The sequence below is a fragment of the Hippopotamus amphibius genome, chromosome 6 (assembly GCF_030028045.1).
Source record: "Hippopotamus amphibius kiboko isolate mHipAmp2 chromosome 6, mHipAmp2.hap2, whole genome shotgun sequence".
In the NCBI taxonomy this organism is placed as follows: domain Eukaryota; kingdom Metazoa; phylum Chordata; class Mammalia; order Artiodactyla; family Hippopotamidae; genus Hippopotamus; species Hippopotamus amphibius.
The window spans coordinates 30902156-30917273 of record NC_080191.1 but is presented as its reverse complement, the minus strand read 5'-3'; the positions used below and the strand labels follow the sequence as shown (position 1 = coordinate 30917273).

At 37.7% G+C, this 15118-nt stretch overlaps 1 protein-coding gene across 1 annotated transcript in view; it reads right to left on the bottom strand.

Moving 5' to 3' along the window:
- Positions 1-2980: 2980 nt before the first annotated feature.
- Positions 2981-15118, bottom strand: part of CLVS2 (clavesin 2) — a 63051-nt gene continuing 50913 nt past the window's right edge. The window contains exons 4-5 of the mRNA XM_057740085.1: positions 10557-10777; positions 2981-4085 (exon numbers count right to left, since the gene is read on the bottom strand). Of these exons, the coding sequence (XP_057596068.1) occupies positions 3998-4085; positions 10557-10777 (309 nt within the window). The 3' untranslated portion in view covers positions 2981-3997. The remainder of the gene's footprint in view (positions 4086-10556; positions 10778-15118) is intronic.

The window sequence follows — 15118 nt, the reverse complement described above, 5'->3', positions numbered from 1 at the left end:
ATCTTACACAATCTAATAGCCTCATAAATTGAAAATGTATCACTATATCTTAGGCTATATATTTATATAGCTCATATAAAATGGGACATTTTCCTATTAGCTGATTGATGCAAAAAATGTAAATACCATATCTGAAAGTTCGCACCTCGTGCCAGAGCTCTACTCCTTTTATTTTGTGTGTTGAAAGTCATTTTGAAATGTCCTCATAACTGACGGCAATTTTTCAAGTAATCATTAATAAATACGCACCAAATAAGAAGCAAAAGAGATATTATTAACCAACCAAATCAGCCAGATTGTTAAATAAAAGAACAGAAGACTGTACAACTTTTCAGCAGGTTTTCTAGATACAACTTCTCTAAAGCACCACAGGCATGTCCATAAGCTTTTGTGTTATTTGTAAAAGAAAAGGAAGTCCGTTCCTGAAGACACACTGCCATCTCTCTGAAAGTTTCTTTTTGTGAAGAGTAGTAAACGTGTTTCTTTATGTCTAAAATAACTGCATTTTCTTGATGCATTAGAGGTAGCTCTGTTCCCTCAGGAATATTATAGAAACTTCAAATGTTTAATTTAACAATGTGACCTAGTTAATATTAAAAAGAACCCAGCTGCTTGGCTTTCCTACTTATGAATGTATGAATTTTCAGTACTGTAAAGTAAACAAGCATTTTATATGAAAACATTTGAGGAATGTCTCTGCCTACAGTTATGCAAACTATTATTGAAATAAAAGTAATCATGCATGCCCACTTCAAAAACTTGCTCGTAAAATTCAGTTTAATTCTTGCATATTGTTTTAGCATAGTGCCAGGTTTGTCAATAACATGTTCAAGTTACTGTATTGAACTTTCACAATAAAGACGTAAGGGTATAAGAGAATGCTCAAAGCAAGACCTCAAATATCCTTCTTCAAATGATATCTATATTTCACCCTTATAATATAGAAGCATGTATTTACTTTTTGGGAGAGAGAACAAATAGACTCCATATTCTAGCATCACTGCTTTATTCCATTTTTAAAGAGGCACTTCTTCATATTTCTTAGAGTATATTTTTATGATAATCTTTTCCTTTTAAAATATCAGTCAAAAATGTGTGCAAATATCACTGACAACATAAGGAAGTTACTTACTTTTAAACCAGCTTTGGAAGCAGCTGCCCCTGAAACACTGGAGAAAAGAAGTGATAAAAGAAGTAGAAGGTAGGGCAGGCTGAGTGAGGGAAGTAAATGAATTATTGGCCTATTCCAAATCAAATGTGGTAATTCTTTGATGTCTACAAATTTTAAGTAACAAGATAACTGGAAAAGAAAAGTATAGCTCTCAAAAGAGAGAGATAAACCATTAGAGCAAACAGTCTAGAGTTTGTATGTATGTGTGAGTGGGGATGTACTATCTCAATTAAATTGAAAGAATATGAGGGCGTTTATTTACTAAGTTATTTAACAGTAGACATAGCAACATAACACAGAAAATCACATGAAGATAAAGAAAACTCCTAAACAGTTTTAATTCGCTGGTGTTGAGGGGAAAATTCATAAAGTTGATCAAATGTTCTCTAAGCAGTTTCAAAAACATTACTGGAAATTTTTTTTCCAGACTGAAAAGATATAGGCAGACTGAACTAGATATAGCAATTTCAAAACACATCATTGTTGTAATTTGTTCGTTCATTTAAAAATATTTTACACAATCCAGCCAACTCTCAATTGCTCATTTGAAGAAGAGCAGTTGAGCGGCAATGCCAATGCAGTTTCCAAATGTTGGGTAGGGAAAGAGTGTGAATGATACTCATAATTGGGTAGGTTTAAATATGCCTTCTGAGTTATTTCTATATATGACACTAGCCTATGACAGGGGAAAAAAGCTGGCTATGCTGGTTGACATCTGAAGCTGGTAGGAATCTGAAAATTGGCAATAAATGGGGCATATCAAAAGAAACTCATGAAAATGAAAAGTTGACTGCCCTCTGTACTTAGTTTGTTTCTCTTTTATTGCAATACACCGTATTGTCTAACACTTTCTTGTATAGTATATAAAGCCCAAGGCTAAAAAATGTATGTCAGGTAGGCAAAAATGTAAGAACACCATTGGTTAGGGTTCTTCAAAAGAATAAGAGTTGCTGTGGCTTTTTATTCCAATGGATTCCAATCTCTGTAATATTTATGGGTGGAGCAGAGTACCTGACAGTCATTATTCTTCTTCACTTGATTGGAGGTCTGCATTTTTCAGGTATCTTTCATTCATATTATTATGTATATTTATGTATTTTTACAAATACTAGACAGTCCATTGGTGACACTGCAGAATTGTGTACTGAACTTGATTTTGGCTGTGGAATCAGAACTGGACTTTTTAAAGCTTTTGACTAAAAAATATATACAGGCTGCTACATGCCTATATTTCTGTTGGTTTCCAAAAGTTCCTTGAGATGTTTTTCTTTCAAAAGAATATTTTTATGGTAAATCCTCAGTCTCAAAAATTACCACTCTGAAAAGGTGGTAAAAATCTTGCTTTTTCACACTAGAATCTGAAATTTAAAGTTAAATTTTTTAAATGTGCTAACATTGCAGAACTTTTATGAAATGAAAACGTTAGCATAAGGATTCCAAATCTAGATTTGGACTATAATATAGTATCTCAGATGCCCTCAGAAGCTTTCATTATGTCTCCTGGATGCAATATGTTCTTAAAATCTTTTCTGAGAAGAAAATGTGTACTTACTGGATCATTAGGATAATTAACTTAAATTTGAGAAAAACAATATTACTCTCTGTCACCTGATACTGCCTATGCTATACTGATACCTTTTGTTTTTTTGAATAAAAAATATATTTCACTAAAATGGCACAGAGTCGAGTGCATTACAAATTAAGTTGAATTCCCTTAAATAAGTATTTTTCACTACACCTCATTTTCACTAACTTTAGTGGAAGTGGTTTTCCAGAGTTAGCATCTCATATAATAATCTATAACATCTCTAAGACCATTGAATATTTATGATTAATTTTATAAGCCTGTAACATCAAGGATTTATTAGAGCTCAGTAAAAATATATACATGTGTGTGAATATACATATTTTTTCAACCAGTGCACAAGAATTAGAAATTAGCCCCTTATCGATACTTGGCAACTTTTATGTTCAAAATTAGTTTTCAAACACTATTCATATATGAGTTCTCTTTCTCTTGGTCAAAGAGTTTTGGGGAAAAAGATTCTTAAAGCACATCAGACAGGGATAAAATGGGGTCTGGAATAAAGGACACATTGTGAAAACAGCAGTTTAAAAAGAATCCATTCTCTTTCAGAATCCTACATCTTAATTTGGGGAACATATTTTTTCACAAGACTCCAGGAATTAAGCAACATAGAAAGGTTCAAGTGTTGAGTTTACCAGGTCATTTGCCATTTCTTGTCTCCCAAACTCAAGGCCAGTAATAGTCACTAGGGTAGTTTTTCTGTGAACTGAAAATCACTAGACAGGAAATACATTTATCATAACAATTTCCTAGAGTCATCTAGTTCCCAGTGCCCATTCAATGTACATTTGAGTATGACAGAGTTTCAGAGAAAAACAATTGAACAATCACTGTGAGAGCTGAAATATGGCTTCATAGGAAACAGGGCTACATTTAATTAGCTTTGATTGTTTATGTGTCTTTTCTGTTCTTGTTATAGTTCATTTCACTGGCACAGACCCATAAGCCAATCTTCCAATTTAAGTTACTACCAAAATTTACAAACTTGACATGAAGATTACATTGTATTTACAAAGAACTTGGCACTTACAGAATAAATTATTAACTTGTTTTTTTTTTAAATCCAGACCAGGGCACCCATGGTTCAGGCAAATGGGAAAGCCTGATGTCTTATTATATATTATGCTACATTAACATGAATAAATAAGTTTCCAGCTGGTAATTCCTCCACAGCGCTGGCCCTGGTGCTGAAAACAAATACCTTCCATTTCTAATCCGTGGGGAGGGTAGAGAAGTTATCAGTCTAGAGAGAGCAAAGGTTGCATGTTTTCTTCCTCGTTTTTATCCATGCGTTTTAGCACTGTAGGATCCACAACTGATTGGGATCTGGAAATGATAAAGCCAATGTCAGTGCCTTACTGCCAAACAATCACGTTCTCTGTCTTTACTCCTTTATTACTTCTCTCATGGATGCGGATTAGCTTCTTCTACATCAAGGGATTTATGAACTGAGAATGCTGCACATTTAGAGAGATACACTTATGGTGATGTTTTCCATCAGAGGAAACAATCCCCTCTGGCCTCTGAAAAGAATAATGCACAGCAGAGGATTCTAAATACATAGTAATAGGCTTAAGTTCTCTTCTTTACAATCGAGCAAGAGCCTTTTCTTTGAGACTGAGAATTTCTAGTACAGAACTGGTGTATTCCAAGAGAACATCACCAAATGGGGAAATTATTACAGTGAACTTATTGTTATAAGCAATGAAGTAGAAATAATAGGGGCCTTGATTCCTCTCTTAAAGGGCTCTGTGAAAGAACTTCAACAGGAATGTGCATTTTTAACCATCTTTTATATTTAATGAGCACATTAGGAAAAAAAGTCAATATTTCAATATGAGTTTTGCTAAATTTTCCACTAGGACATCTGAATAAAATCATCTTTACTCTTGAAAACCCACAAAACATTTTAAAACTTTAAAAAAGTAGAAACCCCTTTTGTTTAGGCCACAGCACCTTGTGATTAAGAAAGCAAATAATGTGAAAATCCCTTACACAGGCCTTTGATAGCAGGTGGGAATTATATCTCAATTCGTCACTAGGAAACAACATGAAACTGGGAAGGAGGAAAGTCAATGAAACGTGCGACTGTGGTGGCAGGAAGCTGCCATCTTAATGGCTATGGCATTAAAGAAGCAGCTGCCCTTTTAAATTTCTCCTCCATAATGAATTTTTCCCCTGCTGCTGCATTCCAGCCATTTGGCTATTGCTGTGGCAATATGCCTCTTAGCAGACCTCATTAACTTTCAGAAAGAAACACTATAAGCTAAAATACAACCAACCACACATGCTAATGAAAAAGAACAGCGATGGAACTAATTATCAAAGCAAAAATAATTACAGGATTAACTGATAAATTGACTCCATTTAAATAAACTTAAATTCATTTCTAAAGAGAGAATGAAAAGGAAGGTGAGAACATTAACATGAGGATATTTATTTCCTAAGTCATTTTCACTATTTTACTTCAATAGTAGATATTAGATGCATATGTCAGAATGGAGACTGACTATGTTGAATGGTGTGTGTGTGTGAGAGAGAGAGACAGAGAGAGGAGAGAGAGAGAGAGAGAGAAGGAGCAATGATAATTTATCTTAGGAAAAAAGCACATGAATAAAATACATTTTAACACAATTGACAATTGCACAAAGCAATTATTAGAACTGTAACACTGTTTTTCTTAGAGTCAACTGAGATAATTGGTTTCCCAAGATGAATCCATGCTAAAATATACAGAGGTTCATTTAATGTCCTGCACTAGAGCGTTAATTTGACGACTAGTACCCACTAGACTGTAAGTTCTATAAGCAGGGATTTTATCTCCTTGCTGTAAACACAATGTGTGTCACAAAGTGTGTTACACAGTAGGATTTCAATGTCTTAACTTTTATCCAATAAATATTTTCCATACTGAAAGAAACTGGGTATCAAGCATTCAAACCAAAGAGTGACGAAGATAAAGCAATTTATCCTGTGGAGAAAGAAATTCTTTACAAAAAATTTGATTTTAAAGTTTTCTCAAAGTTAAATATATGAATGTTGAGGTATATCCTAATAATATTCATTAAGTACACACCAAAGCTCTTCAGACAGCACAGAGTCTACAATTTAAGCATTTGCCATAACGTTCTATGAAAACACACATCGTTCACACACACATACACACACACACACACACACCCCTTTTAAACCCTTATGTTCCTTGACTACTTTTTAAAAATTATTAGAGGATATGGCAATTTTAATAAAATATTTTCAATTACAGTGCACTATTCACGCTGGGATTAAGTTCCTAATTTGCTTTTATCATGCATACAGATGTCAGAATTGTCAGATGATAAATGCTTGCTGGCTCTACATGTAGAACAATTCCTCAATAAAGCAAGGCAGACAGAAACGATTTCCGATTAAGATTTTTTTTTAATATTTAATTGCCCCAAGTGTACTGTTGTTTTAGTCTAGATTTTCCTTTTGCTCTCCTATACAAAACAACAGGGTCATTTGTGCAGGATCATAACTGCTAACGAATTGGTTTTTTTCAACTGCAACAGATGAAGTTATCTATCATTAACTTATAGTACATCTTAGCAGTCTCCAGCCTCTACTGTCTTTCAGTAAATAAATTTTTTCCCATGAAAACCTAAAGTTTAACTTTTATTATCCAGATATCATTTACTTATTGATTATGCATCTACAATACTGTGCTATACCTTAGTGTTTAAAAGACCAGATTTTGGATAGAAATGGACTCCAATTCCACTTCTGCTATTTACAAGCTCTGTGACCTAGGGAAGGCTATTTAAACTTCCTAAGGTTCTGTTCCCCAATTTGTAAAATGGGGAAAATAACACCTACATCATACAGATGTGTTGAGGATCAAGTGCAATCATGCACGCATGACCCCTAACACTAATTCTGCCAGATAGCAGATGGCAGCAGTTAAGGAAATGGCTTAGAGAATGCTGTATTGCCTGTGTTACAGTACTAGCATTGTTGCTTTGTAGCTATGTGATATGTAGAAGTTACTTACCTTCTCTGTATCTGGGTCTCCTCATCACTAAGATGGGTATAGTATTACCTTATTAGTTGTTTGGAAAAGCAAAGGAGTCGATATATCCAAAGCATTGGATAGGGTTTGGCAGGTAGTAACAATAGATGCTGAATACTGTTTATACATATATAATGGAAGCTCATATTACCATTACAACATTAGTGCTGAAGCTCACTGCAACTGTTATGTGCCAGGCACCACCCTAAGTACGAGAGACATAAGGTCAAAGATACTCCCCCAGTGTAAGGAACCCGTAATCTAGTGACCTTTGTATTCTTTCACATGATTATACTCTCCATAAATTCACACAGAGAACATAATCTTCCTCCTATACAAGTAGCTAAATTCACCGAAAGGAACAATTATCTATGACTCTGGTGAAGGAACGATCTTCCCCCTCTCAATCTAAGAATCATATAAAACTGGGAAAGGAAATGGAGCCAGGGTGGAACCTAGAAACAACTGTCTCCCATCCTTGATGGGGAACTGCCATTCCCTGCCAGAGAGAAGATAAAGATCAAGTGAAACAACTTTCTTGATCTCATTCTTCAAGAGTTTTCCAATAGAACCATATAAGCTTCATAGGATACAAAACCTACACCAAACAAAGGATGTCTGAAATTCCAATCGGCCCATGTCAGAAGCAAGAAACTCAGGGTTGGGGAGGTCGTCGTGCTATGAGCCAAGTCTTCAGGGCCTAATTAATTGCAGAAGAAAGTCAGGATCCAAACCGACTTCAAAAGGCGGATTGCCTGAGCCAAATCTAACAAGATGATGTCAATCAATTAAAATAATGTGCTTGGAGGAAGAAGCTCAACACTGAAATAGAGAATTATGAGGATAAGGATCTACAAGTAAAGAGACTAGTTTTAAGGAGCTCAGTATGAGTCAGCAATGTGCCTGGGCTGCCTGAAGGAGAGTAAGAGTGACAACAGCAACGCAAGGAAGCCAATGAGGTCTACTGTGCAAAGCCAGAATTCTGGAACCTCAGTGCAAGTAATGACAGCAGAAGATGTCACCTCTACAATTCTAAACACTGCACCTAAAAGGGGCCATTGACAGACAGCAAAGGACTCCTTTGTTCACTTACCTGGTACCTAGTGAGCATCCTTTGTGTGCCAGGCTCCACTCCAGGCACTGAGGATTCAGAAGAAAACAAGATAAACAAAGCCACTAAAGCATCATTGCAAGATGGGGGTAATAAATAATTAAATAAAATCAATCATCTCACACACCCACAATGAACTATGAAGAAAATAAAGGAGGTGATTGATAGGAAGTGGCTAGAATGAAGAGGAAGCAGAACTGATTAAGACCTGGTGACTGAGAAAGACCAAAAAGCCCTCTTGAAGAGATGACCTATGACTGGGGCCAGCCATTGGAAGAGAGTAGAAAAGAACACTACAGCCAGAGGTGACAAGACCCTTGGATAAGAACAAGCTTGAGAGGCTGAAGGATGCTGTGTCTGAAAGGTGGGGAAGGAGAGAAAAGGTAAAAAAAACAGAGGAGAGAGGTAGGCAGGATGAGATCATGCAGCCCATTGTAAGTCACGATATGGAGTTGATTGTAGTCACTGTATAATCAGCAGTCACTTAAAAATTCAAAGCGGAGAAGTGAAATGATCTTATTTACATTTTTAAAATATTACGTTGATTGCCACGTGGATAATAAATGGAAGGTAGGGGAGCAGGGTAAGGGTGGAGGCAAAGAGAGAAGGTAAGAAGCTGTGGAGGAGGTGCAGGTGAAGGGGATGCAGCGAAGGCTGTAGAGGAAATGGAGGGAGGTGTGCTCCGAGGAGGGGACCACCCTAGTTACAAGTCACAGAATGAGGCGCTGAGGGAAATGAGCATTGCTCATTGCTGGCGAAGGAAGAGACTAGGAGACACCTGTGAGAGCTGCCTCCCAATCCTCCTACAGTTCAGTTCTAGAGTGAGGGCACTGTGTGTCACGCTGTCACAGAAGCATAGACGACATTCATATCAACAACATGAAAGACTCTGTACCTCATGGATTGGAACCCTGTTCCACTGCATATAGATTACGTGACTTTGAGGATACAAATGCCTGTTTTACAGGGTTGTTGTGAGAATTAAATGAATGTTACAAAAAAAGTTACCTAGTAAGGACCTAACGCATGAGAAGTTTATTAAAAATGGTAGATTGTAATGATTATCACTATTAGGAGTTTAATCTTCATCAGAAGGAACCTCTTCTGAGGCAGTAGCTTTTAACCATTTTTGTCTTAGAAAACTTGGAAAATTTGATGAAATATGTCTTCTCTGCAGAAAAAATGCATTATATATATATATATATATACACACACACACACACACACATACATTCACATGTATACAACTTTTAGCCCTTAACAGACTCCTTCGAAAGTCCATCAATGAACTCCTTTGGTTAGAAGAGTATGGAACTCAAATTAGGAAGCCTTGTTTTAAGAGAAGGGAGCTGAAAAGCCTGCACTGGATTTAAACATAAGCATGTCGATTAGTGGAGAAATTAAAGCTGGAGATGTCGCTGGCCCTTCCATTCTCTCCAAGGAGTTGTGGAGCAGTCTGGGGAGAGAAAGGCATCACACACACATACCAACAATAGTAACAGCAGCAGCAAATAAAACTGGCCAGTCTCAGAAAACAGGGATGCCACTGCATGAGTCAGAGTGGTGACCAAAAGACCATAAGGCTGTCATCAGAGAAGGATGCAAGACAGTATTTGGGATGACATGGGAGATGCCCTTGGGTCCTCCCTGAACTAGGTGAAGAGAGACTTATAGGAGCTGTGGTTCCTATATTTCTGGAATTGGAAATGAACCAAAAAATATTTGTTGCCATTATCCAAATGAACCCTGGGCTGGTGTGGCCTGGGGTAGCCTGAGAATTAGATGTCATCTGGTTTGCTACAAAATGCAAACTCAGAGGCTGTTATGCATTCGTGTGTGTCTGGCAACCCCTCTGCCCTCGATCATCAGTAGACTATGGCTGGACATGCCTTTTATCCATAATGGATCCAAAATACCTAGGAAAGCTTCTATTACAGAGCATGTGTTGAATAAATACACATTGACTGAGAGAAAACAGGCCTAATAACACTATGAGAATCACAGCAGGAAATCAGAGTCTGACACAACAATGAATTCTGTGAAGATCAAAGCTGTAGGGAAATGGGATGTTTTGCCCCAGGAATGGCTAGACAGAAACTTTTAAACAGAAACTTGGCAGAGATACTGAAAAAAGAGCATAAGCTTTGAGTGTTAGTGTCTGAAGTGTGTGTGTGTGTGTGTGTGTGTGTGTGTGTGTGTGTGTGTGTGTGTGTTTGCTATGGATCCGGTTCTTCAAATGAAGTCTTACACAGAAGTCCAAAAAATTGTTTAGATAGCCAGTCTCACCACAGTGGCAATGGGCCCTGTCCCCACCCCCGACCTCCTTGCTCTGAGGCACTCAACCAAAAGCTTAAAGTACAGTTTGAAAAGTCACTGGATTGGGTGACTTCTAAGTGGCTGGCTAGACTGTCGGCTAGACTGGGGCCGGTTAGACTGCCTGTGAATTTGGAGCACCACTGAGTTCAGGTTACCTCGAATGACTTTATTGTTGACTCAGAACTCCTTAGACATCCAGTCATAGGAGCATGAAAGGTTTTACAATCCCACCAAATACTTACTTCAGAAACATATAAAGCCTGGATTAGTATCGGGTGTCCCCACCCTGGCCCAGCCCACTTCCCAGCTATCTCCAACATACCTCTTCATGGACTTGGGGGAGAGTTCTTTCTCCCCCTCCTTGGCAGGCATGCTGTAGGAGTCCACACTGCACTCACTGTCATCCTCATACTCGTGGTCCAGCAGTGTTCTTGCCCAGGTTCCCATGTCATAAGGGGGAAGCATCCCTCCAAACTCAGAGGGCAGAATCTCAGGATGAATTAGTTGGTGTAGACTGTTCAGGTTGTTACCGTGCAAAAATATCTACAAATGCAAGAAGAGGGTGGGGGAAAGAGAAGAATAAATATCACCTAGATGCCAGGAACTGGGGGAGCGGGGAGGATGGAGGACTGAGGATAGGAAAAAGCCAAAACAAGAGTTTTCCATGTCTGTTAAAATGTTTCAGCCCCTTGTCTACTCTGTGAAACAGGCAGGCTGGTACTGTAATCCTAAAAATTCGTATAAAAATCTTGAGGTTCAGGGATTTTAAGTTGCTTCCAGAAGGTCACATGGTTACTGGGTTAAAGAATTGGAAACAGAAATTCAGTTTCCTGCTTCATTGCTGGGATCACGAGCAGAATCTCATGTGCATATTGATCTGCACATTATCCTGCTGTTAGTTGTGCAAAGCTGATGATGTGCACGATGAAAGCTGTTAACACAGACTCTTCTCATAAGGGACTCATCAACTGCGGAGCCCATTCAAGTTATTAAACCCAAAAGCTGTCACCAGTATGGCTCTCTCTTTATCATCAATAAAAATAAGAATGCTGTAACCACGAAATTACTGCTTTATAATGCAAAGTATGTGATGTAAATAAAAGTCGATTAGCATCATCACAATGAAAGGTTGACTGAAGGTTCACATCCCAAAGGACTTACGCTCTGTAATGTTGCCAGCATCTTCTCCACTAGAGATTTCCATGCTTATCATTCAAATCGGAAACGGAATAATAGGTTAAAACTGTAAAGCTGTGTGTATCTGTTAATTATCGTTACTATTGTGCAATTGTTGTTACATTGGAGAATGAGGTAACTACACACTCAACATTTTTTTCTCCATAAATTGCTACCTCTTTCCTCTTCTTTCATTTCAATCTCAAAACTTCGGATCAGTCTTCTCTGATAAAGTACTGAGGTCATCTCATATACATTTATATATTTATTTAAAGATTATATTTATAAGTGGCTTAGAAATCTCATAATTCAGGTTCAAAATGAAGAGGCAAAGACGTTCATCTTGCTTTCCATACTTTTCTAATCCACTGAAGTAAATATATTGGAAAACAAAGACTAGTCTATATCAAATAAAATGAGAGGAATGGGAGTCACCAGTCAACAAGTAATTTCAACAAATTGTGGAAGAGTATAAAAGCACATGAGAGCAGGTTACTGGCCAAAATGATCACAGCAAGTGGCTGATGGAATATATAATGTGGGGCCTAAAGAAGTGGAAGATACTGTCTCAAGTTAAATCAGGTTAATTGCAAATTTTATACCTTCCCACTCCTATTTACAGAGCACAACAGCCCAGGACGATACACATACACACACACACACACACACAAACACACTCCTATAATTTTCCTGGGAAAATTAAATTCTAGCACTGAAATCCCTACTTTATTAGGTATACAACCTTTATTTCATCAGATGTATTACTTCATGTCAGAAACCTTCTCTTTCAAGTCATGCAAGAGTTATGGTAATAAATCCTTAGAAAAGTAAATGTAATTCACACTACTTCTTCTCTTTTTGCTAACACTCTGTTACCTCCTCCCTCAACATCACTTTCAGCTTTGGCCTTGTTTCCTCTTTCCCTGAAAAAATAGGGCAACCAGATGAGACCCACCCACCAGCATCTGTGTCCATATGCTTTGCCTTTGCTCTCAACACAATGGAAGAATAAACTTTACAAAGGCCAACCCCTCCAACCTGTGCACTAGAATTCATCCTCTCTTCCACTTAGTTATATTTCCCAAACAATTCTCTCTTGTCTCTCTCACATCATCAAATTTCCTTTCTCTTCTCTATCTTTTCCATCAAAGAACAAACATGCCCACTCTACTCTGCCCTTCCCCCCTCGCCCACAGATGCATAAAACCTCTCTTGACCCTACTTCCACTTCAGTTCTTATCCTATTTTTCTCTTTCCTTTCATTGCAAAACTCGTCAAAGGAGTTATCTATATTCATTGTCCAAGTACTTTCGTCCCACTTTTCCTGAATCCAATCCAAATAGGCTTTGCCTCCCACCATTGCATGAAAATAGCTCTTGTCAAGATCCTTCTCACTGCTAAATTCAGTGTCCAATAATTCTCTGTCCTTATTTTTCTTAAACTCTCAGCAGCACTGGATATAGTAGATGACTCTACTCATTGAAACATTTTCTCCCAGGATCTCCTGGTTTCCTCCTATTTGATAGATGCTTTTTTCAGTCTCTTTTGCTAGTTTTTCTCACCTCCCCAACATCTTAACATTAGAGAGCTCCAGGCTTCAGTTCTTGGATGTTTTTCTCACTCCTTGGTGATGTCATTCAGTATAGTAGCTTTAAATATTGTCCATACACTGAAAATTTGTATGTTAAATCCAGACCTCTCTTTTGAACTCCATATTGGTATTTCTACTCTCTGTGTCACACCTCCACTTAAATGGTCAATGGGCACCTGGAAATTAACATACTCAAAATTGAACTTACAATTTTCTACCCCAAATCAACTCCTCCCTATTTTCAATGTCAGTTAATGGTACAAATGTACTTCTAGTTTCTCAAGCCAAAACCTTTGACTCATCTTTTACTTCTCTCACAATCTAAGTTGTCAGTAAATTCTTTTGGTACTATCTCCAAAATCTCTCCTGAAATCAAACATCTGAACAACTCCACCGCTACAACCCTAACTCAACTGCCATCATCCTTCACACTGTATTACTGCACTGGCCACCTAACTGTTCTCCCTACTCGCACTCTTGCCATCAGCACTCTATTCTCAACACAGCAGCCAGAATGACCATGTCAAAATATCAGTCAGATCATGTTATTCTGCTCACGATCCCCCACTGGCTTCTCCTTTCTCTCAGAGTAAGTCCTTTAAAGATCCTCTGTGAACTTCTTCTGTGAACACATCTCCTGCAACTCACTCCCTGCTGGAACATGCCATGCACACATTTGTCCCACTACTTATTGAAGCTTTACTATATTCTCCCCCTTATATATTTTTCCTTTCTCTATTTCATGCAAGAAGTCTGGTCCTTTGGGGCTCCTTTGGCTCAGATCACCTTACAATTATACTTAGGTTGAACTTTTAACTTTTAAATTTTGTAAATTTTTAAATTTTAATTCCCTAAATGGTGCCATTAAAGAGGTTATGGTAGGTGACCATAATTATGGCAGAAGGAGTGTAGAATATTTTTTTAAGAATTAGCAAGGAGTAGAAGAGAGAGTCCATGATACTAAGGAAGAAGTAGAAATTTGTGACAGCTAGCAGGAAAACTTGTTTCCTGTCAGCTCTTGGGGTGTGGCAAGACCACATCCATGGACCAGCTGAAGAAATTTACTGGGATAGTGAATGGAAACCTAGCCACTGGGTTCTAGCTTCAGTAAAGATGCTTGGGAGCAGAAGGAGAACTTAATTCAAGGAACTAACATTACTTAAACAGTGAGCATGTCAAAAGTGGTCACAATTCGTGGGAAGTTAGGCTCTACATGAAAGATTCCAGACACTGGTGAAATTTTGAGAAGATGGGACCCCTAAGGCTGACATTCTCATCAGCCCAATGTGTTGGAAACTCAAAGTCTGATTGAATTTAAGAAAATGAAGACCTAGATGTTTATTGTGAAAGATGACTCACAACTCTTCCTTACATTTTCTTTTACCAATTTTTCAGAATATAGATTTATAACATCTTTATTATAAGGTGTTTGAGTAATACTGTAATGCTGAGTCACTTGGAATTCCAGTAAGGAAATATAATAGCTTTATACTGTGCACTGATTATATAAGTAGAAATTAAAGGTTTTTAATCTATAATTATTTTCTCAGATGAAAATTTCCAAGTCATGTAGTTTTAATTAAAATGGGAAAATTCAAATACCTGACTTTCATCTGTAATAGTCCTAGCAATGCATTCTTGTAGACACTGTCAAAATCATCAAATTCCATCAAATAACGCCCAAACCTAGAGCTTTCCTTGTTTTATAGACTTGATCCTTTTTAGTCTTTTCAACAGAGCAGAATCATGTCAACATCATGTCACAAGAAGTCACCCCTGTACTTAAAGTCCTTCAAGCACTCCTCATTTCACTCTGACTGAAAGCCCAAATCATTACAACGGTGTACAAAGCCCTCTATGAGCTGGTACACCATGTTCCCGCCTATCCAGTACCCTACTACTCTCCCCAATAGCTCATTCGGCATCAACTTTTCTGGCCTCTTTGCTGTTTGTCAAATATTCCAGGGCTGTTCCTACCTAAGGACCATTGCCTTTGCTGTTCCCTCTACCTGGAAGAGCCTTCCCAGTAAATCCACATTTTCAGCTCTACTATCTCCTAGCTGTGATTCAGAGCAAATGAGTTCACCTTCCATGCCTCATTTTCTCATCTATAAAAG